We start from the raw sequence: 27,500 nt of genomic DNA, 5'->3' as shown, positions 1-27,500 counted from the left end.
TTTTTAGCCATATTATATTTTCTTTTTAGTCCAAATACAAACACTATAACACTTCCTGCTATCTCCCTTCCTTCTTGCACTTAATGTCCACTACCACAATAAAAAAGGATATATTCAGAGATGAAACTAGAGCTGAAAATCTGTATTTTAGTCATTTGAATATTCTTATGTTGTCATATTGTACCTTTTAAGTTCTTTCTCCAACATTTGTATACGGCATTTCTATCTGTTATTTGAGACAGCCAGACCAGAGTCACGCTCAGTATGTCGCAGACTGGCAACCTTCTCCAAGCCTCAGCCTCCCTGGTGCTACATTATAATACCTCCCCCAGCTCTGTTCTTCCTGTTGTCTGACTAGCACCTGGGTAGTGAACCTCAGTGAAATACCAGATAAGAGGCAAGGCTGAGTGTTTTCCTGATTGTTTACCGTGTGCCTGAATGCCGGAAGGAACGTGTGCTTCGTCGCTGATGTATTTCTAGAACCACTGAATGATTTTGTTCTCACTTTTCAGAGCCATGTAAATCAGGTGACTTATACGAGAATGCTGATGAAGAGACCAATCTCCTGCACATGTCAACCTCCGCTTTAGTGAGATATTTGACTAACGGTAAAAAATCCACTGCTATACAAACACGTGAAACAGAACTCTGTTCTATTCCCACTGTTTCTGTATACCAGTATTTTCAACCCCTGGGCCCCTCCAGCATACTGCGAATCTTACTAGCACAGAATGTGTTCCCGTATTTCTCCTGTAAGTAGAGACATGCGTGGAGAGCGCTGTGGTTCTTCATAGTAACAGATCCTATGTGTGGTCCTGCCTTATCTCTAACCCAGGGAAAGTGATGTGTTTCCTTCATGCCTCACATCCTTAATTTTCAGCATGACATTATGAAGTGAGAATATTTGACTGTTTTTCAATAATTCCCTCTTTAACCACCTTTACACTTTTACAATCAATGGTGCAATCAATATCATTACAAAGTTTTGACTATACAGTAGAGTGTGTGATTGGGGTGGTTGGATTCAGGATGTAGTTTTAATAGATCCTGTGTGGAATATCTACATATCCATTCTAGAATGGTCGTAGTTAATATTTGTGGCACTAATTATGTGAGAAAACTATTTCCTGATTCTTAGCACTAGACTTTTTAGGGATACAAAATATCAGCAAGATTAAACTATACTGGTCACTTGGCAGTAGGACAGAAAGTGACCTACAGATTTTGAGAAAATCCCTAGAATTCTGAAGTTACGGTGCAGAGCTAGAGAATTCTATTTTGAGGGCTACAGAGATGGTTCTGTAGTTAAGCCAGTTACAATGCAAGAAAGAAACAGAATTTATTTCCTAAAAACCCTTGCAAAATGCAGCATGCTCAGAGCCAACTATAATTCCAGGTTGTAAAGCAGAGACTGGCTTCCCAGTGCAGCCTTAGAGATTGGCCACATAAACTGGCTCTGAGTATCACATAGACAGCCTTAGAGACTGACCAATGGACACAATAGCCTCGATGAACAAGATGCAGAAGTGAAGAAAGAGGAGTCTCCACAAACACCCCAGGCACATGTGTGCACAAACACCTGTGTGTAAACCCATGCATATATATACATACTGCACACACATACACATAGAAAAAGAGAAGTTCATTTCAAAATCATATAGAATCTTGAAAGAATGTCAAAGCCAAAAGAGTACACCAACTCACTGTCCAGTGTCCGATGGTCAGCCCTAAAAACATACATATAGATAGCATTACCAGACTGAACAGGTTATATTTAGAAATATATATGTATATACATAAACATGCGTTCATACAATAACAGTGAAAAAAGAAGCCTTGCATTTGAGGGAGAGCAGGGTGGGGTATATAGGACAGTTTTAAGGGAATAAACAAAAAGGATAAATATTGTAATTGAATGATAATCTCAAAAATAAAATTAAGAAAAATATTGGCGACAAACTAGGAAAGGCTGCAACTCACCATAGTTCTGACGGCAGCCAGACAACACAGGCTGGTAAGGCGCAGACAGAAAGACACTCCCACTCACACGGTCAGTGGTACCCAGACCACTCAGGCGGGAATGGCAGTCTAGCACATATGGTGCCGGGAAAACCAAACATCCCCAAACAGAAGGGTGCTCGAGCCCTCTCATACACGGATACTTCAAAATATATCAACGTCCTTTTTGTTGCTGATGAAATGTAAGCTGAACCGCAAAAATATCAAATGGAAACATAGAGGAGACTTACAGGCCAGCAAACTTGGCTTTGTATTGGCAGTTGGCATAAAACACACAGTCAAAAAAGAAAAATACACAAAACCTTGACTTAGTCTCAACCTAATTTTTTTACATGTTTGTTGAAAGAAGTGGGTGGTAGCGTGTTGTGCCCTCTGGTTCACATCCCTTCCAGGAATAGGCTTTTCATCGTGTGTATACTAACAGGGGTATATTCCCTTTCGTGGAGCTGGCCTCAAATGCAGCCACAAGGAGCTGGTTATGTCCGCTATTAAATCATGCCACTGTTACATCAATGGACATGTCTAATCGAAACCAGTTACTATTTTGGTTTCGATGGCACACATATGGGTGTGGCCATTAGTACGTTGTCTCCTTAGCCACCTGTGTAGCACCTTCCAGCACTATGAACACTGACCAAGTGGGTGTGAGTGTCCATTGTGTTCCATCTTGCTGTCTCTGTGCCGTAGAACCAACGTGTATGATCTATTCGCCAGTAGGGTATTAACCTCAAATCATTGTGGGTAACCAGGAGCAGTGACCACACCCTATCTTCTTTTGGGGGCGCCTCATAGACCTCTCTGCCAAGCAGCTTAAATGGGGCATCTGTGTCACCCTAACCACCTTGCCCAAAAAACATTGCAAAAGGATGGTAGGAAGAATTTATGGGAGGGAAGATGGGGATCATGAGCATAGGGCATTGCTATTGCAACCACAAACACAGAGCTTCTATGGATTCTAGCCAGGATGGGCCCTCCAAGGATATAGGAGTGCCCAGTGAGACCCTAATCATTTTGAGAAGCTGATGACTAATGACAGGCTTAGGAAAAGGGAGTGACGTTTCTCTATCGGTACAGCTGCTAAGGGATAATGTGGAAGAAGATGAGCTAGAGAGAGAAAGGGAGTGGATGCCAGAGGATAAAAGGAAAGTGAATATAATCATAATGTATTCTACATAGTTATAAAACTTTAAAAACTAAAGGAAAATGTAGGAGGAGGCCACTTGTTGGTTCCCGGCCACCCGGCTTGTTTAGACCCAAAATAATCACACAGAAACTGTATTATTCAAAAACACTGCTTGGCCCATTATCTCTAACTTCTTATTGGCTAACTCTTACATCTTAATTTAACCCATTTCTATTCATCTGTGTATGGCCACGTGGCTGTGGCTTACCAGCTAAAGTTCAGGTGTCTGTCTCCAGCAGCGGCTCCATGGCTTCTCTCTGACTCCACTTCTTTCTCCCAGCATTCAGCTTAGTTTTCCCCGCCTAGCTCTGTTCCCCTATAGCCCTACTATAGGCCCAAAGCAGTTCCTTTATTTATCAATGGTAATCACAGCACACAGAGGGAAATTCCACATCAGAAAAATTTTCTACATAAACATCAATATCATTTTTCATTTAATAGGTAAATTAAAGAATAACAAAAATAAGAGGGCAATACAACAGAGTAAAAGGCAAAATCAGAATTGGAGAAAATATCTCACTTCTATCTAATAAGCATTCCTATCCAAAGATGCAATAATAGATCTAAGATGTAAGCACATTTGAGAAGCACTCTCACGGACATTTTTCCCCTTAACAAACTTTGCAACCTTCAACCTAATGAAAAAATATGATGTTCACACCTTAACATGAGAGAAGACAGCCCCACGCTACAAAGACTTAACACTCTGTGCTCACTGTCTGACTGACGCTAGCAGCCACGGGACAGACGGAAGAAGGAAGAAAAGAGAAATGCCATTGACAAGAGGGTGAGAAAGAGCCGTCCTGTGGGTGCCGCCTGTAATTTCAGCTCCTTGGGAGACTGCTCCAAGAGAGTGGCAATTCACAGTCAGCCAGGGCAGCGTAGTGAGACCCTGTCTCAAAGCTGTGGAGTGCTTACCTTGCTTACAGAACGGTCAGGTTCAGACCCTAGTCCTTGAAAAAATAGAAAAGTATACCAAATGTGGACAAGGTTGTCAAGAAAATATGCAGGAGTATCTGAGGTTGGCAGGAGTTGACATGCTCAGTGGGTAAAGCCACCTGTTGCCACACCTGACAGGTGTTAGTCCTTAGGACCCACATAGTAGAAACAGAGGACTGGATTCCCCCAGCTCTCCTCGTATGCAGGGCATGTGGGGTGAAGCGAGCTCCAGCAGGACGGAGCAGCCTCTACGCCTGCCCTGCCATCTGCAGCAGAGGTGGCCTCATTCTCAGTCAGCCCATCTAAATTCTAAATCTGTGGTTAGAGAGAAAGGGTAATGGGCTCCTTCTGGGTGCCGAGTGGAAATGGCATGAGGGCAAATGGCTTTGGGTCTGAGAGAAAGCAGAGGCATGCTGTTCTAACAAGCACCTGCCTTGGTGAACAGAAGTGTGGACATTTTAATCTTATGCAAGAAACACATTGTGGAAAAACTTCCCTATGTAAATTTGACCAGCTAACTTTGAGATAGGACTCTCTAACAAGCCCACATTCTACATTTTATTTTAGGATTCATCCCTAAATAAAGATAAATTGAATCTGTCTTTTTGTACTTTCTTTTTAACAGTATTCCAAATATATACACTGTGCCATTTCTTATTATCTATCATCTCCGTTCCTTTTCGTAACTTAATTTTCACTGTAGAAATGTCATCTAAAAGCAGAGAAATGTTTATGGAGCGATTAAGCTGTATTTGCGAATTATCTAAGTCACCTGTAGTTGTATATATTGTCGTACTGGCATCTTTTAAGTTCCTCCTCTGACATTTGTATATGATCTGTCATTTGAGACAAGGTGCAGGATATAGCAAGATTGACACTCAGTAGTAGGTTAACAGACTGGCAAGCAGATAACCATCCCCCTGCCTCAACTTCCCTAATTCTGGAAATACAGGTGCCTCTCTCATCTCTGTTCTTTGTTGCCTGATTTATACTCTAATGATGCCGTCTATATAAGGAAATATCAGCTATGAGGCAAGGCTGAATAGAACAGAGTCTGTGCTTGTTAACTGTTCACCTGAGTTGCTGGGAGATTATTGTGCTTCAGAAGTGGGTTTTTTTTCTTTTGCAGTATCATTGAATGGCATTGTTCTCACTTTTCAGAGGCATCTAAAACTAGTAGCTTAAAGAAGGAAGTAGTCAAAGGATCACGCCTTCTGCGCAAATCAACCTCTTCTGGTAAGAAGCATTTGCACAAAGGTAACAGAGTCACTGGCATACTGATATGTGAGACAGAATTCTGCTCTTTTCCCACTGTTTCTCTCTTCCAGTATCCTCAACACGGAGGCCCTTCCAACATCCAGCCAATATTACAAACACACAATACGTTCCTTTTTTTTTCTTGTGTAAAAAGACACCTCTGTGGAGGGCTCTGTGGTTCAGCATAGTATTAAGGTGCAATGTGTTGATCCCCCTTATCTCTAACCCAGGCAAACCAATGGCTTTCCTTCACTTCTCACGCCCTTACTTAATATTCTGCATTATATTATGAAGTGAGAGTCCTTGACACTTTCTCAATAGTTCCTTTCTATATTGCCTTTACATTTCTGTGTTTGTGACTACAATCAATGGATACCATCGGTATCACCATGCATTTTTTTTTCTGCCTCTTTGTAACCATACAGTAGAAAGTGTGAGTGGGGTGGCCAGGTTCAGGACTTGTCTGTTTTTAATTCAGTAGCTACTGTGTGGAATCTTTACATATCCATTCTAGAATGATTGTGGTTAATGATTATGGCAGTAATTTCATGAGGAAACTGCTAGTTCTTAGCTCTAGACCTTTTAGGGATCCAAATGTTAAAAGATTAAATTGTATTAGTCAGTTGATGATAGCACAGAAAAAGACCTAAAGATTCTGAGAAAATCCTTGGAATCCCAAAGATAGGTTGTAGAACTAGAAAGTTCCATTCCGGGGGCTACAAATGTGGCTCAGAGGTTAAATAGCTTGCAATGAAAGAAAGAGGGGCAGAATTCAGATCCCTAAAACCCACGTAGAATGCACGGTGCACACGGCAGCCCATCTGTAATTCTAGGTTGCAGGGCAGAGACAGGATCCCCAGAGCAAGTTGGTGACTGAGATTAGCCACGTGAACCGGCTCTGCGTTGGATGAATAGATCCTCCATGGAATAAGAGGAAGGAGTGACGAGAGAAGATTCTCTACAAACACCTCAGACCACCACAGACACAAGTTCACAAACGCACAAATACCTACACAAAAACACGCTCAAGCACACTTAGATGCAAATCTTCCCACCCACACCTATGCGTGTAAAAAGAGAACAATGAAAAAAAAAATCAGTCTCACTCATAAGGAATCTTGAAACAAAGTCATAATAAAGTTAATTGCAAACAACCAAGAAAAAAATCACACTTCATAATTTCAGAACTTAGGACACAGTTATAGTCACAACAGAGAGGTGACATAGACCACTGAAGAGAGAACCCATAAGTGAAGTCCCACCTATGAGGTCAGGGACACCCAGACTTTTCAGTGGGAAAATGCAGTCCAGCACATAAGGTGCAGAAAAAACTAAATATCCCCAAACAGCAGGTTACCTGAGCCCTTTGCTTAAACTGTGTACAAAAATACTTCAGCATAAATCAAAATCCTCACAAATGAAAATTAAACTTAAAAAAAAGCTTAGAAAAAAATATTGCAGAAACCTACAGTATTGCAGATTTAGCCATATATTGTGGAGCTGATATAAGATCCCAGTTAAAAAGGGAAACTTCCAATTAGGCTTCATCAGAATCAAGTTTTTTTTTTTTTACCTGTTCTTTTAAAGAAGCTGTGGTAGTAGATGCTCCTTGGCTCCACTTCCTCCCAAGAACAGGCTTTGGACCATGTGTCTACTACCGGGAATGTATTGCGCTTCAACTCTAATCACAAGGAGTTGTTTACGTGGTGCGTGGCTGGATGAGACTGCCCTTTCTCCCCAGCATCCTGCGCTAGAGCGTCCAGCCCGGCTGACTTTTGCCAATAGGAAAGAGTTTCCAGCTCAGCTCTGTCTTGACACCTCTAGCCCTGATTGGTCGCAAAGAGCAGTAACGGCAGCCCGCCCTGGTGGGCACCTCCCAGACCTTTCCCACCAACAATGAGATGAGATGACTATCACACTGCTCAAATGACCCAGGAAATATTGCAAAAAGGTGGCAGAAAGAACTTATGAGCGGGAAGATAGGGATCTTGATGTTATGGCGTTGCTGCAGCAACCATAGACACGCAGAAGCTATGGATTCTAGCCAGGATTGGACCTTTCAACTGTCCTTCAAGGAAAGAGGAGTTGCCAATTTGGCTCCGTCCAATCTCGGGAGCTGATGACCGCAGGTGTTGGCAGAGGAGGATCTTTTCTTAATACTCAGCAGTACTAAGAAAAGAAGATGAACGCAGAAACAAAGGAGAGGGCACACCAGAGGACAATAGGCAGGTGAACGCACTCATAGCTCAGTGGATGAACTTAGAAAACTTTAGAAGTAAGGAAAAAATAAATTTTGTGCATGAATAAAGTATTTTTAACTTTTATTTATTTTTATTTCATGTGCATGGCTGTTTGCCTGAATGTATGTCTTTGGAAAGGTGTCAAATCTCCTGGAACTGGAGTTATAGACAGTCGTAAATTGCCATATGGGTGCTGGGAATTGAACCGGAGTTCTCTGGGAAGAGCAATCAGTGGTCTTAACCACTGAGCCACCTCATCAGTCCCTGAAAATATTATTTTTATTTAATAGATAAGTATAACATAAATAGAAGTGCAGTTGAGCAGAAAAAAAAAGCTGGTCATAGGATGGGAGAAAATATGTATTTTTATGTATGGTGAGGATTCGTATTCAAAGACATGAAAATGGAAATATAAAATGCACATAAAACTGGAAAATATTATATCTAATAGATATTTCCTTTAGATGATTCTGCAATGGCTCACTAATTATGAACATATGAGGAGTAGTGAGATAAACCAGACCCAAACTGTCCCAGTGCTGGGGTTAAAGGCGTGCGCCACCACCACCCGGCTGGCAAACTATATTTCTAATCACACATTTTTAATATTAGTCCTCATACATACACAACAGCATTTATTGTAATCTCCCTTCTTTTTTTACACTTTATTTCTCATTATAGAAATGTCAGCTTCTAATCCCATCACTCGGGAGGCAGAGACAGGCAAATCTCTGTGAATCTGAAGCCAGCCCGGTCTACAGAGTAAATTCCAGGGCAGGCTCAAAAGCCACAGAGAAACCTTGTCTCTAAAAACAAAGAAAGAAAAGAAAAAAAAGAAAAGAAAGAGGGAAGGAGGAGGAGAGGGAGGGGAAGTGTCAACTTTATTGGAAACAAAAGAAGGATTAGGATTACAAAGATATTAAATTGTATGTGAAAATATTAGTCACTCACAGTTTGTATACACTAGTCTTGTTAAAGTCCTTTCTATGTCATTTGTATATAGCATTTATGTTCTTTTTTTTTTGAGGTAAGGATGCTATGCATATCAAGGCTGGGCAGATATTCACACACCCCCTGCCCCGCCTCGGTCTGTGAAGTGTTGGAACTACAGACGAGCAACACCTCTCCCAGCCTTCTTTCTGTACCGACTTATTCTATTACAGTGGTGTTTGATAAGATATCAGATAACAGCCAAGGCTGCTTCAGACAGAACCTCTTCCTCATTCCTGCGTGTCACACTGATCAGCTGTGTTAGTGAAAGACCTTGTTCTCATTTTTCAGACAAGTCCAAGACTACAAAGCTAGGCAAGAGCGTTGGTGAAGGTACATCCATGCTGCGCACGTCCGCCACTGCTCAGAAGCGAGTACTCAAAGGTAAAAAAGGGAATGCAATCCAGATGTGTGAAACAGAACTCCGTTCTGGTCCCATGGTTTCTCCCCATCCGATACTGTGAGCCCCTCAAATAATCCACTAATGTTGACCCGTGATGGCCTAGGCGGGCACATTTGCATCCTTCATGCATCACCTCTTCTCTTTTCTGCACCGTGCTCCGAAAGCAGAACGTACTGTGACTTACCCAACAGCTGCTTCTTCAGTGCCTCCTATTTGCTTATGTTTCTACAAAATAGTGTGTTGTCGGATAAGGGGCCTGGATGCTTTTAATTTTAAGAGACTGGCAGTTTATTTGTTCACTTTGTACCTGAATAGCTAAAAAAGTCAACTTGCAATATAACGAATGGTATTGTTTCCACTTTTCAGATCACTCTAAAACCAGTAATTTAGAAAAGCAGATTATTAAAGGGACAGGTATTCTACGCAAGTCGGCCTCAAAGAAGCGTGTGCCCAAAGGTAAAGAAGTCGCTGGATACAGATATGTAAAACAGAACCCTGTTCTTTCCTCCCTGTTTCTATTTTCCAGTATTTGCAATCTCCAGGCCCTTCCAACATACAGGTAATGTTATAAAAGCAAGATGTGTTCCAGTATGTTTCCTGTTGTTCTGGGCCGAGATTCCCCCTTGCCTCTAAAAATGGTAAATTGATGGGCTTCCTCCGTCTCCTATACTCTTAATACTATGTGTGATGTTCTGAACTGAGAATATTTGAAACTTCTCACTAGTTCCTTTTAAAGACACCTTTATATTTCTGTGGTCATGACAACAGTCAAAGGTGCAGTCAACAAACATCCTTGCACAGTTTTCTTCTGCCACTTTCTGTCTGTACAACAGACTGTGTGAGTGGGGTGGTTAAATTTGAGACATGTCTGCTCTTAATTCAGTAGCTACAGGATAGAATATCTATGTCCCGTTCTAAAATGATTGTCATGTTTAGTGATGGCAGTAACTGTATGAGAAAACTCTTTCCTGGTTCTTAGCACTAGAGTTTTTAGGAATTGAAACATTTAAAAGATTAAATTATACTAGTCAGTTGACAGTTGCACAAAAAATGACCTACAAACCTTGGGGAAAAGAATCCCTAGAACCTCAAAGATGTAGTTGAATGTTTTCCTCTATCACATTGGTCCCCCTGGAACAGTTTCTTTCCTGCTCACAGGTCCCCGCAGCAGCTTATGAAATAACACTCTGAGGCTTAATTATCAATTACAATTGTTTGGCTCAAGCATATTACTGACTAACTCGCACAATTAAATTAACCCATTTCTATTCATCTGTGGATTACCGCAAGGCTGTGACTTACCAGCAGTGCTTCAGTGGCTATGTGGTGTCTCCCTCCCCCTGCCTTCCTTCTGTCTGCATCTTTATTTGGATTTCTTGCCTAGCTATATTTTTCCTGGCCATTGGCTGAAACAGTTTTATTCATCAACCAATAAAAGCAATGTATATCTGCAGCATACAGAAGAACATCCCACATCACAAAGATATGTTGTAGAACTAGAAAATTCCATTTTGGGAGATGCAGAGATTGTTCAGTAGTTAAAGGGCTTGCAATGAAAGAAAGCGGGGCACAGTTCAGATCCCCAAAACTCATGTAGAATGCAGGGTGCACATGGCAGCTCATCTATAATTCTAGGTTGCAGGGGCAGAGACAGGATATCAAGAGCAAACTGGCTACTGAGATTAGTTACATGGATTGGCTCTGGGTTGGATCAGTAGACACTGTCTCACTAAATGAGAGGAAGGAGTGAAGGAAGAAGATTCTCCACAAACATCTCAGACCACCACAAGCATATGATGGTCTCACAAAAATATATGCAAACATTCATATATGCAATAACTCCACCCCAGTTATGCACGTAAAAAGAACAAGGGAAAGATCCTTTTCAGATCCACATGGGATCTTGAACAGTGTCGTAGGTAAATTAATTCAGAACAACTGAGAACGAATCACACTTGGTAATGGCAGAGCTTATGACAGAGCTACATTAATGAAAGCAGCATGATTCTCATAAAAGGCAGGTAACAGAGACCAGTAAAACAGAGAGTAATCCCAGAGGTTCAGCAATGTGATGACTAACCTCGGCTGCCAGCTGGACGGCATCAGGAATCAGCTAAAGCCCAAGTAATTGGGATGCCTGTGAGGGTTTTTCTGACTCGTTTGAGGTGGGAAGACCCACCCTAAATCTTGCCATACCTTCGGTGGCAGTCCACGTACAAGGACGTGGAAGTCGAAACCTCTTGCTTTTCTCCTGCTTTCCCTCATCCTCACTCGTAAATTCATCCGCCTGCAGCTGAGGCATTCCTTCATGGGTGTTAGAACCCACTTCTTCAGGAGTCCAGCACAGACTGAGTTCCAGCAGTCCTCTAGAAATTCTCCAGAGTGCCAGCACCAGGCTGGGACTTCCGGGACATCGACCTGCAAGGCCTCAACAACTTCCATAGTCTCAGCCTCTCTATCAGGAGACAGTCATCGCTGGACCAGCCAGACCACAGAATGGAAGCGGCTCTAACAAATCCTCTTTTAATAAACACACGTTCATGCTATCCAGTCCTGTCTCTTTAGAGAGCCCTGACTAATAAAAAAATGGTGTTAGGAATCAGTTTAATAATATATCTATTTAACAGTATAGTGTTGTTATACATGTGGATCATGCAGCCTTCAAGATCATCGCCCAGAAGGCAATGGGAAGAGTGTAAGAGCCTGAGACAGCAACTGACGGCTAGGAAATATTTTCTTGTGGACACAGCAGGGCAGCTGCACAATATGAACTCACAGCAATCATGACAGCATGCACAAAACCCTGTGCAAGTCCAAGTCATAGCAAATCTCAGCATGGAGAGGGGTTGGACACACAGTCCCAACTGAGGCATGGAGCTATTGGAAATTATTAGCTACTAGTTGGAGACCTGTCTTTCTCTCAGAATGTAGTCACTGGCAAGATAGCCACTCCATTGGAAAACTATGCATCCAAGAATATTTGGGCACCACAAATTGGTCTTAAAGAAATCAAAAGAAGCTGGGCAGTGGTGGCACATGCCTTTAATCCCAGCATTTGGGAAGCAGGTAGGCAGATCTCTGTGAGTTCAAGGCCAATCTGGTCTACAGAGTGAGTTCCAGGATAGACTCCAAAGCTACACAGGAAAACCCTGTCTCAAAGAAAAAAAAAAGAAGAAGAACTCAAAAGAACCTGTGCAGGGGCTGGAGAGATGGCTCAGAGGTTAAGAGCACTGACTGCTCTTCCGGAGGTCCTGAGTTCAATTCCCAGCAACCACATGGTGGCTCACAACCATCTGTACTGAGATCTGGCGCCCTCTTCTGGTGTGCGGGCATACATTGAGGCAGAATGTTGTATACATAATAAATAAATAAATCTTTAAAAAAAAAGAAAGAAAGAAAGAACCTGTGCAGCTGTGGTGCACACCTTTAATCCCAGAGAGGCAGAGCCAAGTGGATCTCTGTAAGTCTGAGGTCAGCCTACTCTACAAAATGAGTTCCAGAACAGCCAGAGCTAAACAATAGAACCCTGTTTTGGAAAAAAAAAAAACTAATTCAAAGGAAAAAGGACACAAAGTTAGGAAAACAGATTGAATCAGAGAAGGATTAGGGAAGGGACATGAATATAAACACATTGTTTGAAACTCACAAAGAACTAATAAAGAAAGTGGTAGAGAAGAAAAGAAGGAAGGAAAGATGGAAGAAAGGAAGGAAAGAGAAGATGGAGGAAGAAGAGGACAGGAGGTGACCTCAGAAATAAACTCTAACCTGCATGGTCAAGTGCACCAAGGCAACTTAACGGGAAAAGGCAGTCTAGCCCTTACAGTGCAGGAAGACGTAATATTCCCAAATAGAAGGATGCTTGAGCTCTTAACGTAAATTATACATAAAAATACTTCAACATAAGTCAAAATTCTTACAAGTGAATGTTAAACTACAAGATGATAGAAAATATATAGGGGAAATGTACAGAATAATAAATATGGATATGTATTTCATAGTTGACATAAAGTACAGCCAAAAAGGAAAACTATAGACAAATTTGGTTTCTTCAGAATTAAAATTCTTGACATGTTTCTTTCACTAAAACAACAGTAGTGCAAAACCCCTTAGGCCCATGATTTTACTAGGAATAGGCTTTGACCATGTTTATACTGTTTATGAGGCTGTCCTCAAATGCAATCACAAGTACTTGGTTATCTCTGAAACAACATGCCACTATTGTACCAGTAGACAAACCTTGCTGCATAGTTAGCATTATGGGTTACATGGCACACAGCTGGTTGAGAACTTTCATGAGTCCCCCCCGCCCGGCCCAGGTATCATGCATGGCGCTTTCGAACAGTGAACAATAGCAAATAGGGAGCAACTTTCTAGTACAGTCCCGTCTTGATATCTCTGTCCTCTGGATAAACTGCGTGGTATACTAACCAATCACATCTCATTATCTAAGTCTGGTGGGTAACAAAAACAATGACAACAGCCTATGTTCTTTGGGAGCGGGGCTCACAGACCTCTCGGGCCCACCACCTAAGTGGGACGTTTATATTATCATACCCAAATGGACCAGGAAACATTGCTTAAGAGATGTCCCAAACAATTTAAGAGCAGATGGGAGTCATTGCCATGAATTGCTTCCATGAAGATACAACACTGCTTTTTTAACCATAAACACAGAACAGCTGTGGATTAAGCCAGCGTTGGTCCTTTCAGTCATCCATCAAGAACAGAGGACTTGTCAACGAGACCCCACCCACTCTGAGGACGCTCTGACTAGCACTTTGGTGCTCTTTCATAAAATAGCAACCCTAGGCAAGGCTACTTCAGACACTGTCCACGTGTGCTGATCAAAGTGCTTTAACTAAGCGACTGAGAGAGGATAACTTGAGAAATTAGTTTATTGCCAGTATGATTCAATGATTGTGTTCCCACTCTTTTTTTTTCCAGGTCTGTTTAAGTCTACAAACATAGGAAGTAAAGGTGCTCAACCTCTAAGTAGTCTTCACACTTCAACTACCAAGAAGAATGTACTTAAAGGTAGGGGAGTCCCTGTCATCCAGATGAGGGGCATAGAAGTCTTCCACCCCAGTGTTCTGTTTACCAGCCCTCCCAACAAACAGTCAACATTACGATACCAGCATGTTTCCCATAAGCAGATACATGTGGGGAGGACTTGTGGTTCTGCACAGTAATAGAATCCTGTGCATGGATCCTTCTGGTCTCTAGCCCAGTTAAATTGGTCCGTTTCTTTCAAATCTCAAACCTTTAATTTTCTGCATGATATTCTGAAATTAGAGTGTGTCATACTCCTCAGTGATTCATTTTTATGTGATCTCTGTATTTCTATTGTTGCAAACACAGTCAAAAGTATAATAACTATTACTGCACAGTTTTTTATACTACTGGTTTGTAGCTACCATAGAAAGTATACGTGGGAATGATGTGGGATTCCCTTCTGTATGTTGTGACTATGTTTTATTACCATTTGTTAATAAAGAAGCTGCTTTGTCTTAGGGCAGGGCAGAATAGAGTTAGTGTGCAGGGAGAAAGGAGGCAGAGTCAGGCAGATACCATGTAGCTGCCTAAGGAGAAGGATGCCAGAACCTTACTGGTAGGCCACAGCTTTGTGGCAATACATAGATAAATAGAAATGGGTAAATTTAAGATGTAAGAGCTAGCTAGGAGTATGCCTGAATCCCTGGCCAAACAGTGCCGTAATTAATATACTTTTTTGATAAGAAATGGGCTAAATTAATATGTGAGAATTAGCCTAGAAGAGGCTAGATAGAAATGGGCCAAAGCAGTGTTTAAATGAATACAGTTTGTGTGTAATTATTTCAGGGCATAAGCTAGCCGGGCAGGCGGCTGGCTGTTGGGGACGCAGCCCCGCCGCCGTCGCCCCTATTACTACAAATGGCGCCCAACGTGGGGCTAACTGAGTCCACAGAAAGCCTGAGAAAACTTGAAAAAGAATAGAGTAAAGCATGTTTCTTGTGGCAATTTCTCGGGTCTACTCTGCTTGCTAGAGGCAAGCAAGCGCCTCATCTAAGAGAGGCTTCCTGACTCAGCTTCAGCTGCAAAGCCTGCAGCTCATTAAGAGGTCCTGCCACGAAACAATTAAATGGTGTTGACGAAAAGCTGAACACATGCTTTTCGGTTTTCAGCTGTAGCAGGAAAAAAGCTGTGCCATTTAAAAATGCCGGCTTTCTGGGCTGTCCTGCCAGGGCAAACTCTGACTTTTACGCAGGCGGTTCGTGCGGTTTGCGAGCACAGGCTGCTGAAGCTCGCTTGCTGGCAGGGACCTTGAAACACTGTAGACTTGTGGAGCTGACCGTGGCTCTGGCCGGTACCTCAGCCACAAGGTTGGAATGACAGATGATAAGAAATGGGCTAAATTAATATGTGAGAATTAGCCTAGAAGAGGCTAGATAGAAATGGGCCAAAGCAGTGTTTAAATGAATACAGTTTGTGTGTAATTATTTCGGGGCATAAGCTAGCCGGGCAGGCGGCTGGCTGTTGGGGACGCAGCCCCGCCGCCGTCGCCCCTATTACTACACTTTTTTGTTGCGTTAGGAGCAGCAGGGCTGTGTCCCCGGCACCTGGCCGCCCGCCCGGCTAGCTTTACCCGAAATAATTACACGGAGACTGTATTCTTTCAAACACCGCTTGGCCCATTATATCTAGCCTTTTCTCGGCTAACTCTCGCACCTGGACTAGCCCATTTCTTATAATCTGTGTAGCCCACGAGCTGGCTTACCAGGAATGATCTTAACCGGCATCTGCCTGGAGTGGGAGAACCATGGCGACTCTCTGACTCAGCTTTTCTCCCAGCCTTCTGTTCTGTTTACTCCACCCACCTAAGGGTGGGCCTATCAAATGGGCCTAGCAGTTTCTTTATTGCTTAACCAATGAAATCAACAGATTGATATATGACACTCCCACATCACTTTTTGTGTGATTATTTGGGTCTGGGCAGCTGGGAAATGAATGTGCATTCTCTGTTTACATGGGATTGTTGGATTCGGGCACTTACGCTCTTCATTCCACAGATACCATACAGGGTGTCTGCATAACCATTCTAGAATGGCTGTAGTTAGTGCCCGCAAAGTAACTGCTGGGAGAACTGTTTCCTGGTTCTAGAATGGCTGTAGTTAGTAACTGTGGAAGTACCTGCTGGGAGAACTGTTTCCTGGTTCTAGAATGGCTGTAGTTAGTAACTGCGGAAGTACCTGCTGGGAGAACTGTTTCCTGGTTCTGGGCACAGCATTTTTTTTAATGAATTGAAAATATTAAGAAGATAAGTTACACCAGTCAACTAACTTGTAACTTGAAGAGTCTAGGGGACACCCCTGGAATTCAAAGACGTGCTGTAGAACTAGAAACATCCATTTGGGGGCCTGTGGAGATGGCTCAGCAGTTTGAGCGCTAGACAATGTCCCTGTAGGCAGCAGAGTGAGAACAAGGGTGGGAATGGATGCCGTGCATCAGTGGAGAACTTACGTGGTGTACAAAACGCCTACTTCAAACAATCAAAAAATAGAGGAAATATTAGCAAGGATGTCAACGTACAAGCAGAGGTTACGTTACCTCCAGCAGGCTTGGGCAGCCTCCTGTCTACACCCCTGCCATTTGCAGCACGGTGGTCTCACATTCTCAGAAAACCCCATCTATTACAGAGAAAGGCTTCCCAGCCCTCTGCCTTTCTGTTCATGTGTCTTCTGGAGTCTGTTTCCACCTTTGCCTGTGGTCCAGTTCCTGCACCTTGTGTTCTGTCCCTGCTTCTCTGCTTCTTGCATAAGCGATTCTACAGGTGAAACTTTCCCCTGAGGCTTCTGTTTGGCTTCTTCACTTCTCATTTCCATCACTGATGGAGGAGGGTCATCTTTTATCTGTTGTTTCATTGGTTAATTAATAAAGAAACTGCCTAGGCCCATTTGATAGGCCAATCCTTAGGTGGATGGAGTAAACAGAACAGAATGCTGGGAGAAAGAAGCTGAGTCAGGAGTCACCACGATTCTCCCACTCCAGACAGACGCAGGTTAAGATCTTCCCTGGTAAGCCAGCTTGTGGGCTACACAGATTATTAAAAATGGGTTAGATCAATATGTAAGAGCTAGCCAATAAGAGGATGGAACTAATGGGCCAGGCAGTGTTTAAAAGAATACAGTCTCCGTGTAATTATTTCGGGTATAAAGCTACCCGTGCGGACGGCCGGGTGCCAGGAACGTAGCCCTGCCGCTCCTATTACAACACATCACCGGTTCAGTTTAGGTTTTTCTCCGCCAGTAATCTCCGTTTCACGTCTTGTATCGACCACCTCATTTTGCTTGAAATCTCTGTTTCCATTCTCTGGAAGTATACTCATGTGTTCTTTGAGTTGTTCGAAATGCTTACACCATACTTTTTAATTCCTTGGCTCGTAAATTAAGTGATTTTTCCATTGCCGCCATTACTACGGGACTAGTGGTTTGTGGAGAATGCATGTTGTCTTGGTTCATCATGTTCATCAATTGCCGCCATTACTACGGGACTAGTGGTTTGTGGAGAATGCATGTTGTCTTGGTTCATCGTGTTCATCCATTGCCGCCATTACTACGGGACTAGTGGTTTGTGGAGAATGCATGTTGTCTTGGTTCATCGTGTTCATCCATTGCCGCCATTACTACGGGACTAGTGGTTTGTGGAGAATGCGTGCTGTCTTGGTTCATCGTGTTTCTGCATCTGCACTAGGGCCTGCACATTTAGTTTATTTTTCATTTCTCTTTATTTCTTTTGGATTTTTATTTTTAAAATCCGAGTCATCTTTTTTTCCCTTCAGTGGTAGTATTTGCAGTATTGAGTAGAAGACTAAGGCCTAGGAGGGTTGGGGTGGCATTTAGGTCCACAGGCTTCATCTGGCGTCTTCCTCTAAATGTTAGGCTGAGTCCTGGGTCACCTAGTGCCTCCTACCTGGTTCTTAAGCTTTCATGTGAGCTGTGAACCCCTTCACACACCTGAAGGCCTTGCCCAAAGACAAATCTGCTCCTTAACCTGGATTCATAGACACCTCTGGAGCTTCTAGAAGATATGGAACATTGTAAGCACCAGCGGCTCTAACCTGGAATCAAATATGATTCCCATCCTAGGTCACTTTCCACTGATGGGACTGGGAAATGTGGTCCCATTTATAAGATACCTTCTAATGACCCCACATGCTACAATTTATTTTAGCAGTTGTATTCAAATAGACATCAATCCTATTTTTTCTTTCTTCCTTTCTTTTTTTATTACATATATGTTTTTAAAAAAGAAAACAAACTATCTTTTTTCATTTTACATTCCAATCCAAGTTCCCACTCCCTAATTAAGCCTGTTTTCATGGTCACGCCTTCAATGCCGTTCACATGTGCTCACATGAGTTTGTCAGTCTCTGGCTCCACTAAGTCCCTATACATTGCTTCTTGTTTCTGTTTTTTTAATACTCTGTATTTTTATTTTAAGGCATGTATATACATGAAAGGCACCAACCAATGTGCCGTGGTGTGCCTATGGAAATCAGAATACAACACTGTGGAGTTAGTTTTCTCCTTTTACATGGATTCTGCCTAAACAAACACAGTTTACCAAGATTTGGGAGCAAATGCCTTTTCAGGCTGCGCCGTTATAATACCAGGCCCCAAGTGTAGTTTTCATTATGAGAATGGCTTAAAATTTGGTGTTAATTTTTTTTTCTAATACTCTTGAGTGACATTGTTCTTGTGTTTCCAGAGGAGCCTAAACCTACAACATTAGGCAAGAAAGGTGTTGACCGTCTCAATAATCTGGTTCCTTCAACATATGCCTCCAGAAAGGGTGTCCTCAAAGGTAAAGGAGTTTCTGTAATACAGACCTGGGAGGTGATTCTCTGCCTTCCAGGTCCATGGTTTCTGTTTACCTGTATACTCAAGCATGGGCCCTTCCAATGAGTGGCCAATGTGACAAGCACAGCAGGTTTTGCACAATCTCTACCTAAAAAGATGGGGGTGTGGAGGGCTTTGCAGTTCTGTACAACAGATGACCCTTGCATGGACCTCCCCGCTCACCACTAACCTAAGTGAGTGGATTCATTTCCCTCATCTCTCACAGCTTTGCTTTTCTGCACGATGATCTGAAAAAGGGGTGTCGTAGTTACTCCATATCTCACTTATTGAGAGACCTTTAGGTTTTTACTGTGAGAGCCACAATCAGTGGAGCTGTGATATCATTGTACATTTTTTATTACATTGTTTGTGTTTTTATCAAACACGGAGGAGCTGGGATGGACTCAGAGCTCCAACAAAGCAACATTTCCTCCAACAAGGCCAAACCTACTTACAGGGCTTCTCTTTGAGCCATTTTTACTCAAACCACTCTAGAGTACCTGAGTGATAAAAGTTAATAATTCTGCCAGAAAATTCATGATGACTAAAGCTATCTCCTTTGCCTTAGCCAGCATTAATTTTTTGATAGGTTAAAAATATTAATAATATTAAACTATTGTTACTTTGGGTGTTTTTGAGACAGGGGATCACTACATAGCCATTGACTGGCCAAGTATTCACTATGTAGACCAGTCTGGCCTCAAACTCATAAAGATCTACCTGCCATGTCTCTCAACTGCTAGGATTAAAGGTATGTGCCACCGTGCCTAGCATGGAATTATATTTTAGGTATCAAAAGAACAGAATATGGTCTAAAGAGCCTGAAAAGTCCCTTTGAGAATTCCAAAGACGTTTTACAAAAATAGAAAAGTTCATTTTCAAATTCAGATGATGTCTCCAAAGACTGTGATGGTCAAATAATCTTGTCAAAGAACCAAGTAAGAAGAGTCATGCTTCATGATCTCAGAACTGACTCCCAAGCATGAGACAGATGACACCCAGACCAGTGAAACAAAGAGAGATCCCAGAGTTGAACTCACCTCGATGGCCAGCCACAGAGTGTGGAGAGAGCCGTCTGCCGGAGATGGTGCTGGGTAAACTAGATATCCTGTGGAGAAGCATGAAATGAGGCCCTTATCTTAAATTATGTTCAAAACCCAATTAAAGATGAATCAAAGACCCATAAGTAAGAGCCAAGCTATAAATATAACTAAAGAAAACCCAGGAGAAACCCTATGTGATACTTGATTTGCCAGTGTATTTCTGGATGGACAGCAAGGACCTTCGATCTGGGGTAGGACAGGGCTTCACGCGTGCTGGCACGCACTCTGCTGACTGAACCATACCCCAGCCCCCTCTCTCCATCCTCGCGCTCTACTGACTGAACCATACCCCAGCCCCTCTCTCCATCCTCGCACTCTGCTGACTGACCCATACCCCAGCCCCCTCTCTCCATCCTCGCGCTCTACTGACTGAACCATACCCCAGCCCCTCTCTCCATCCTCGTACTCTACTGACTGAACCATACCCCAGCCCCCTCTCTCCATCCTCGCACTCTGCTGACTGAACCATACCCCAGCCCCCTCTCTCCATCCTCGCACTCTGCTGACTGAACCATACCCCAGCCCCCTCTCTCCATCCTCGCACTCTGCTGACTGAACCATACCCCAGCCCCCTCTCTCCATCCTCGCGCTCTACTGACTGAACCATACCCCAGCCCCTCTCTCCATCCTCGCACTCTACTGACTGAACCATACCCCAGCCCCCTCTCTCCATCCTCGCACTCTGCTGACTGAACCATACCCCAGCCCCCTCTCTCCATCCTCGCACTGGATCCTTTATCAGGGGAGATCACACCTTCCGTTGAGAAGACTGCTGAAGTCAACACAATCACAAACAAACTTGGGGACTTAAATTATAACTTAAATTTTACCTTTTAGCCACTCCTGGTTTTATTTATTTTTTCTGCTGGTTTTTAAAGTTATTTATCTATAGCGTTTGTATTTGGCTTTGAGGCAAGGTGCTGTGTGTAGGGAAGTTGGTGTCATGCTCCATATGTAAGAAGACTGACAGGCTGGTACCTATCTCCCTGCCTCAGCCTCCCAAGAGCTGGGGTCACCGGGGTGCACCAACTCCATATCAACTTCCGGGCTAGGGCAGCTCAAACAAAATCTGTTTGTGTTGACTAAACTGCTTTATATAGATGGCTAAACACTTAGAAGGAAACTGTGCTTTAGAGAAAATTAAAATTTATTATTTCAAAAGTTGCAAATTATTTTATTGCCAGCATCATCTACTGATGTTCTTATTTTTCAGGGCAAAGTAAGTCTGTAAACATGGACAAGAAAGTTGCTTATGGTCCTTATAGTCCTGGCACTTCAATATCCTCCATAAAGAAACATATGCTAAAAGGTAATGAAATATCTGGCATCCACGTGTGTGAAGCAGAGCTCTGCCCTGTTACTTGCATTTCTGTTTGAGTATTCCCCAGCATGTGGTCTCTTCCGACACACAGCTGACGCTCTAAGCACTGTCTATGTTCTCAGTCTTTTCCTGGGAGTATACATGTCTGGAGGGCTCTGTGTTTCTGTACGCTAATAGGATCCTCTGCACAGATGCCACTTACCTCTACCCCAATGAATTAATAACGTCCTTCTTGTGTCACACCCTTAATATTCTGCATGATACTCTGAAACGTAAGTATATCACACGCCAATAGTTCCTTTCTGAATCACCTTCACATCTCTGTTGTGTACACAATCAATGGAGTTATAAGTATTATTGCACACATTTTTATTATGCTACTCATGTTTCCATGAAGTTTTTAAAAGAGATTGTTAAATTAACAACCTATACGTGCTTTCAATTTTAATAGGTATTAGAAAACAATTTCCTGAAAACTACAATTAGCATCTGATTCCCAAAGACCCATTCCACTGTACCATCCCATCCCACCACCATCCCCTCCCGCTACTGTGCCCGTGGCCCCGACGCAGGCAGACATCCACTGCCCAGAAGCAGACCACACCAGTCAGAACAGCTGCAGGCCATGATAGCTTGAAGAACAGGTGCAAGTCTAGCAAGTCAGAAAAACAGGCAAATTCAGGATTCCCGCTAAGAGCTTCCACCACTTCAATGAATATAAACAAATAATCCTGTACAGTCATGTCCAGACCCCCATCTCCCAGGTGATTTTATATATATCACATTGAATCCTGTACAGTCATGTCCAGACCCCCATCTCCCAGGTGATTTTATATATATCACATTGAATCCTGTACAGTCATGTCCAGACGCCCACCTCCCAGGTGATTTTATATATATATCACATTGAATCCTGTACAGTCATGTGCAGACCCCCATCTCCCAGGTGATTTTATATATATCACATTGAATCCTGTACAGTCATGTCCAGACCCCCATCTCCCAGGTGATTTTATTTATATCACATTGACAGTTAACACTAGCAATCACAACGCTGCCTTTTGTCAACCTGACACCAAAACTGTCACTTTAATCATAGGCCTCTTTTCAGCAAATCATGGTCCTCTCATAATGGAAATACAATCCAGGTTCCAAAGTCCCTGCAGTCCTTAACAGTTCCAATAGGTTAAAGGTCCAAAATTTACATTGTCACCTAGGATACAAGATGGTTTTTGTGTGCTCCCCTAAAATAAGAGTCCTGTGACATATTTTCATCATGACAACAAATGAATCTCCCATTCCAAAGCATGACTAAATACAGCAGGGGAAACAGCAAATCTACAGCTGCACGTTCAGCTTCTGGGACTCAGAATGAAACCATCTGAGTCCGATGGGTCTCAGCAGCCCCACTCCTCCAGTTCTGCTGTCTACAGCACACACTGCCTTTGGTTAGGCTGGCTTCATTTCACAACTGCAGCTTTACTCAGACATCCCACAGTCCTGGCATCTCTAAAATCCCGGGTTCTCCATTGCAACTTGGGCTTCACCTTCATAGCTTCATACGGTGGCCTCTTAGGACTCTGACCCTGCGACATGTTGCTTGGCTACGACTGCTCTCTAAAACTGTGGAGCCGATATTCATGACCCCTTGTGTTCTCATGATCCATGCTAGCCAAGCCAGCACTACAGTGCTCCCGAGTTATATTCCCAGCCTGAGAAGTCGTCTGGCTCCTTGGGACCACAGTATTATAAGTCCTCGTGGGGACCCTAGAGCACTACTACAAATGTTAGGAAGGATGTCAAGAAATTGGAACCACAAGCACACGATGTCACCTGACCTGCAGCAGACTTTCTTGATCAGCCCTACCATTTGCAATACACATGCCCTCACCGATCAATAACCTTTCATGTGTACAATAGAAATTATGTGAGGATAAATAGTTTTCTATCAGTGCATCCAGTGTTGGATCTAAAAAGAATGGCACATGTACATTCTTTAAACATTTGTCTTAATGAATGAGAAAAACTCATTTTTATGAAGAAATATATTGTTTAAGTCACTTTCTCTAAAGAACTAAAGAGGGTTGTAAGACACTCTGCTTTGCAAAGAAGATTAAGATCATTTTTAACTTTTTAAAAATTAAAGTTAGTTTATTTCAAGCCTGCATGGTGGGGTACTTTATCAATCCCAGCACCCAGTGCAGAGGTGGCAATCTCTGTGAGTTGGAGGCCAATCTGGTCTACAAAGTGAGTTCTAGATATGCCAGGGCTACGTAAAAAGACTGTGTCTCTATAAAACAAACTTAGTTTATTTCTAGTACTCTTGAGTGACATTGTTTTTGTGTTTCCAGAGGAGCCTAAACCTACCACGTTAGATAAGAAAAGTGTTGACCTTCTAAATAATCTGGTTCCTTCAACATATGCCTCCAGTAAGAGCAGCCTCAAAGGTAAAGGAGTCTCTGTAATACAGACCTGGGAGGTGATTCTCTGCCTTCCAGGTCCATGGTTTCTGTTTACCTGTATACTCAAGCATGGGCCCTTCCAATGAGTGGCCAATGTGACAAGCACAGCAGGTTTTGCACAATCTCTACCTAAAAAGATGGAGGTGTGGAGGGCTTTGCAGTTCTGTACAACAGAGGACCCTTGCATGGACCTCCCCACTCACCACTAACCTAAGTGAGTGGATTCATTTCCCTCATCTCTCACAGCTTTGCTTTTCTGCACGATGATCTGAAAAAGGGGTGTCGTAGTTACTCAATATCTCACTTATTGAGAGACCTTTAGGTTTTTACTGTGAGAGCCACAATCAGTGGAGCTGTGGTATCATTGTACATTTTTTATTACATTGTTTGTGTTTTTATCAAACACGGAGGAGCTGGGATGGACTCAGAACTCTGTCAGCCTAGTGTCTGCCTGAGGACCTGAGTTAGGATCCCCAGCAGCACATACAAAGCCACACACAAAACCTACATTCCTGAAATCCCAGCCCTGGGCAGGCAGAGACAGGTGGGTTCCTGGGGCTGTTGATCAGCAAGTCTAGCCAATTTGGTGAGTTCATGGGGTGGGGAGAGACTCTCCCCAAAAGCCATGGCGGAGGACTAGAAAGATAGCTCGCTGGTTTTTGCACATTTACTGTTCTTCCTCTTGTAAATTCAATTCCCGGCACCCACTACAGGCAGTTCCCAACTGCTTGTAACTCCAGATCCAAGGGATTTGACATCTTCCTCTAACCTGGCAAGGTAAGAGGGACCCCAAACACACAAGTAGCATACACACACACTACAAATAAATAAATAATTTTAAACTAGGTTGAGGAAAACACCTGTCATCAACCTTTGGCTTTTATAGGTGTGGGGGATGAGGAGGAGGAGGAGAGGGAGAAAGGAAAACAGGCAGTGTGACTGGGGAGATAGCTCAGTAAATGGCTTGTAATCCTAAAACTGGAGAGGCAGAGACACGTGGACCCCTGGGGCCCGCTAATCAGTCTGTTCAACCTAATCTGTGAGTTCTGAGCCAGAGACAACCCCTGTCTCAAAAGAAACACAGTGACTAGCACCCGCGGAATGAAACTCAGTGTTCACTGCTAACCTCATGCATGCTCACACACATGATAGGGGAACCACTCACTGGAACATAACGCAGAATAAAAACAGCCACATTCACCACTTATCAATTAGCTAACTGCCTCATAGATTCCATTGTGTACGTGATAAATTAGTAATTCTGCCAGTAAATACATGAAAAAAAGACATTTTACAGAAATAGAAAAGTTCATTTTCAAATTCAGATGACCTCTCCAAAGACTATGGTGGTCAAATAATCTTGTCAATGAACCAAGTAAGAAGAGTCTTGCTTCATGATCTCAGAACTTACTCCCAAGGTACAGAGGTGAAAGCATGGTGGTCCTGGCACGCAGACAGATGACACCCAGGCCAGTGAAACAAAGAGAGATCCCTCTGTGGCCACAGAGTGTGGAGAGAGCAGGGATGGTGCTGGGTAAACTAGATATCCTATGGAGAAGCATGAAACGAGGGCCCTTTCTTAAATTATCTTCGGAACCCAACTCACAATGAATCAAGGACCTGTAAGTAAGAGCTAAACTACAAAAATACTACAAATAAAACAGAAGGAAACCCCTATTCAATACTTAACTTTCCAATGTATTTTTGGATGGACATCAAAGATCTTCCTATACAACTAAGGGTAGCCTTGGACATCTGATTATCCCACGTGCAGCTCCTCCAAGTGCTGCCAGTACAGTAACAGGCCACCACACTGGCCATGCTGTGCCAGGAGTTCCTTCAGGGCTTCATCTGTGCTGGACTGAACCACACTCCAGCCCTATCTCTATTCTTGCATTGCATTTCCCATTGTTAGAATATCACCTTCGTTTCCAAAAATAAGTTCATTTCCATATACAGATTACTACAACCAAAAATTTACATTTTAGCCACTTATACTCACAAACAATAAACTCATGGTTAATTATCCTACTGACATTTTGAATTTATTTGGTTTTTTTACTCCTTAAAAAAATATTGATTTTAAATATGTATTGAGTATTTTGCATGCATGGATTGTATACATACATGCCTGTTGCCTATGGAGATCAAAAGAGGAAACTAGAGAAATAGATCATTGTGAATCACCATGTTGGACCTGGGAATCAAATCTGGGTCCTCTCAAAGACCTCCCATTGTTCTTAACCACTGAGCTATTGCTCCAGCCTCCTATCTGATTTTTGAGACAGGGTGCTGTGTTTAGGAAGGCTGGTATCATATGCCACGTGTAGGAAGGCTAGGCGGCTGGTACCCATCTCCCTGTCTCAGCCACCTGACTGCTGGAACCAGGGCATGCAACACCATAATGAATATTCTTGATCAGCACATCAGCTCGCAGACCGAATCCATTGGTACTGGTTACACTACTTTATGTGGGTTACTGCTGTGCTTAGAAGGCAGCTGTGCTTTGGAGAGGGTTGAGATTTAAGTCTTTAAAAACTGAAATTGTTTAATCGGGGGTATCATCCACTAATGTTCTCATTTTTCAGGACAGCCTCAGTCCGAAAACTCAGATGAAAAGGATTTTAAACTTCTAGATAATCCGCAACCTTCTGCCTCTGCTACAAGGAAGCATCTTCTTAAAGGTAAAGAGATAACTAAAATGCAGAAACAAGCCCTGCTTTATGGTTCTGTTGACCAGTATCTTCAGCTGCGGGCCCTTCCAACACAGAGCTCCTGTTAAGGAGCCCAGCATGGGTTCTCACGCTTCTCCTCTAAGCAGAGCCCTGTGTGGAAGGCTTTGTAGTTCCACGTATTATAGGGATCCTGTGCATAGATCCTCCTTACTTTTACCTCAGTTAAACTGTTTAGTTTTCTTTATTTATCATGGGTCTTAGTTTTCTGTATGGTATTCCAAAGAGAAACTGTATTATGACCCTTCCCAAAGTCCTCTCTGTGAGCCACATTTTCTATTTCTGTTGCAACTGCAATCACTGGCTCAATAGATGGCTATTAATTTATTATTTTTATTTTTATTATTTATTATTAATAATTTTATTATGATAGTTTATATCTAGAAGGTAGAGTATTTTGGTGCAATTTTTGGATTGAGGAAATACATTCTTTAAATTTTCACAGATACTGCCATACACATTTATAAATGATTGTAATTAGTAGCTAGGACAATAAATGCTTGAAAAACTATTTCCCCTTTTCTTAAATAGCACTAGAATGCTTTGGCATTTTTTCCACACAAAAACTATCCCATTTGAGGCTGCCTGCTCCAGTCTCTCATTCTCTGCACATCGTCCTCTCCCATTGACCGCCTCTGTGCTGCGGAAAGTATGATAGGATCTTTAGCCTTTTCCGTTCCTGTCAGTTCAAACTTAGAGAGAAATCAAAGCCATTCTAGAAAGAATTGACACGTAGGCTTACCCAGATCCTCTCGTGGTTGTCAGCTCCTCTTGCTCTGCTTTTCCACATGTGTAAGTCTGTCGGTCATAACACCATTCTACCTCTGAACTGTAGACAAGCCACTCCCGATCTGCTCCCTAAAAACCTTGGTCACAACACAGCTCCCACAGTAGAAATCCTACCATCGGTGCAGCCCGATCTGTCGTCCACAATCCCACTCAAACTCCTGAAACAGACTCGTGATGTGGAGGAAGA

At 42.7% G+C, this 27,500-nt stretch overlaps 1 protein-coding gene across 1 annotated transcript; it reads left to right on the top strand.

Moving 5' to 3' along the window:
• Positions 1 to 264: 264 nt before the first annotated feature.
• On the top strand, positions 265 to 26,574 carry LOC142853115 (uncharacterized). Its single transcript, XM_075978022.1, has 10 exons — positions 265 to 277; positions 513 to 608; positions 5,303 to 5,377; positions 8,920 to 9,012; positions 9,398 to 9,487; positions 13,976 to 14,065; positions 18,776 to 18,871; positions 21,223 to 21,318; positions 23,682 to 23,777; positions 26,381 to 26,574. Exons 1-10 carry the CDS (start codon positions 265 to 267, stop codon positions 26,572 to 26,574), a joined length of 939 nt encoding a protein of 312 aa, XP_075834137.1.
• Positions 26,575 to 27,500: the final 926 nt, after the last annotated feature.

The sequence above is a fragment of the Microtus pennsylvanicus genome, chromosome 6 (genome assembly GCF_037038515.1).
Source record: "Microtus pennsylvanicus isolate mMicPen1 chromosome 6, mMicPen1.hap1, whole genome shotgun sequence".
NCBI lineage: Eukaryota > Metazoa > Chordata > Mammalia > Rodentia > Cricetidae > Microtus > Microtus pennsylvanicus.
Note: the sequence above shows the minus strand (reverse complement) of the source record. Positions and strands in the feature narration are given on the sequence as shown.

Excerpts from the sequence above, each read along its gene's own strand:
- LOC142853115 (XM_075978022.1), top strand. Across the intron at positions 5,378-8,919 it reads GCGCAAATCAACCTCTTCTG|ACAAGTCCAAGACTACAAAG; the intron begins GTAAGAAGCATT and ends CTCATTTTTCAG. Across the intron at positions 21,319-23,681 it reads AAAGAAACATATGCTAAAAG|AGGAGCCTAAACCTACCACG; the intron begins GTAATGAAATAT and ends TTGTGTTTCCAG.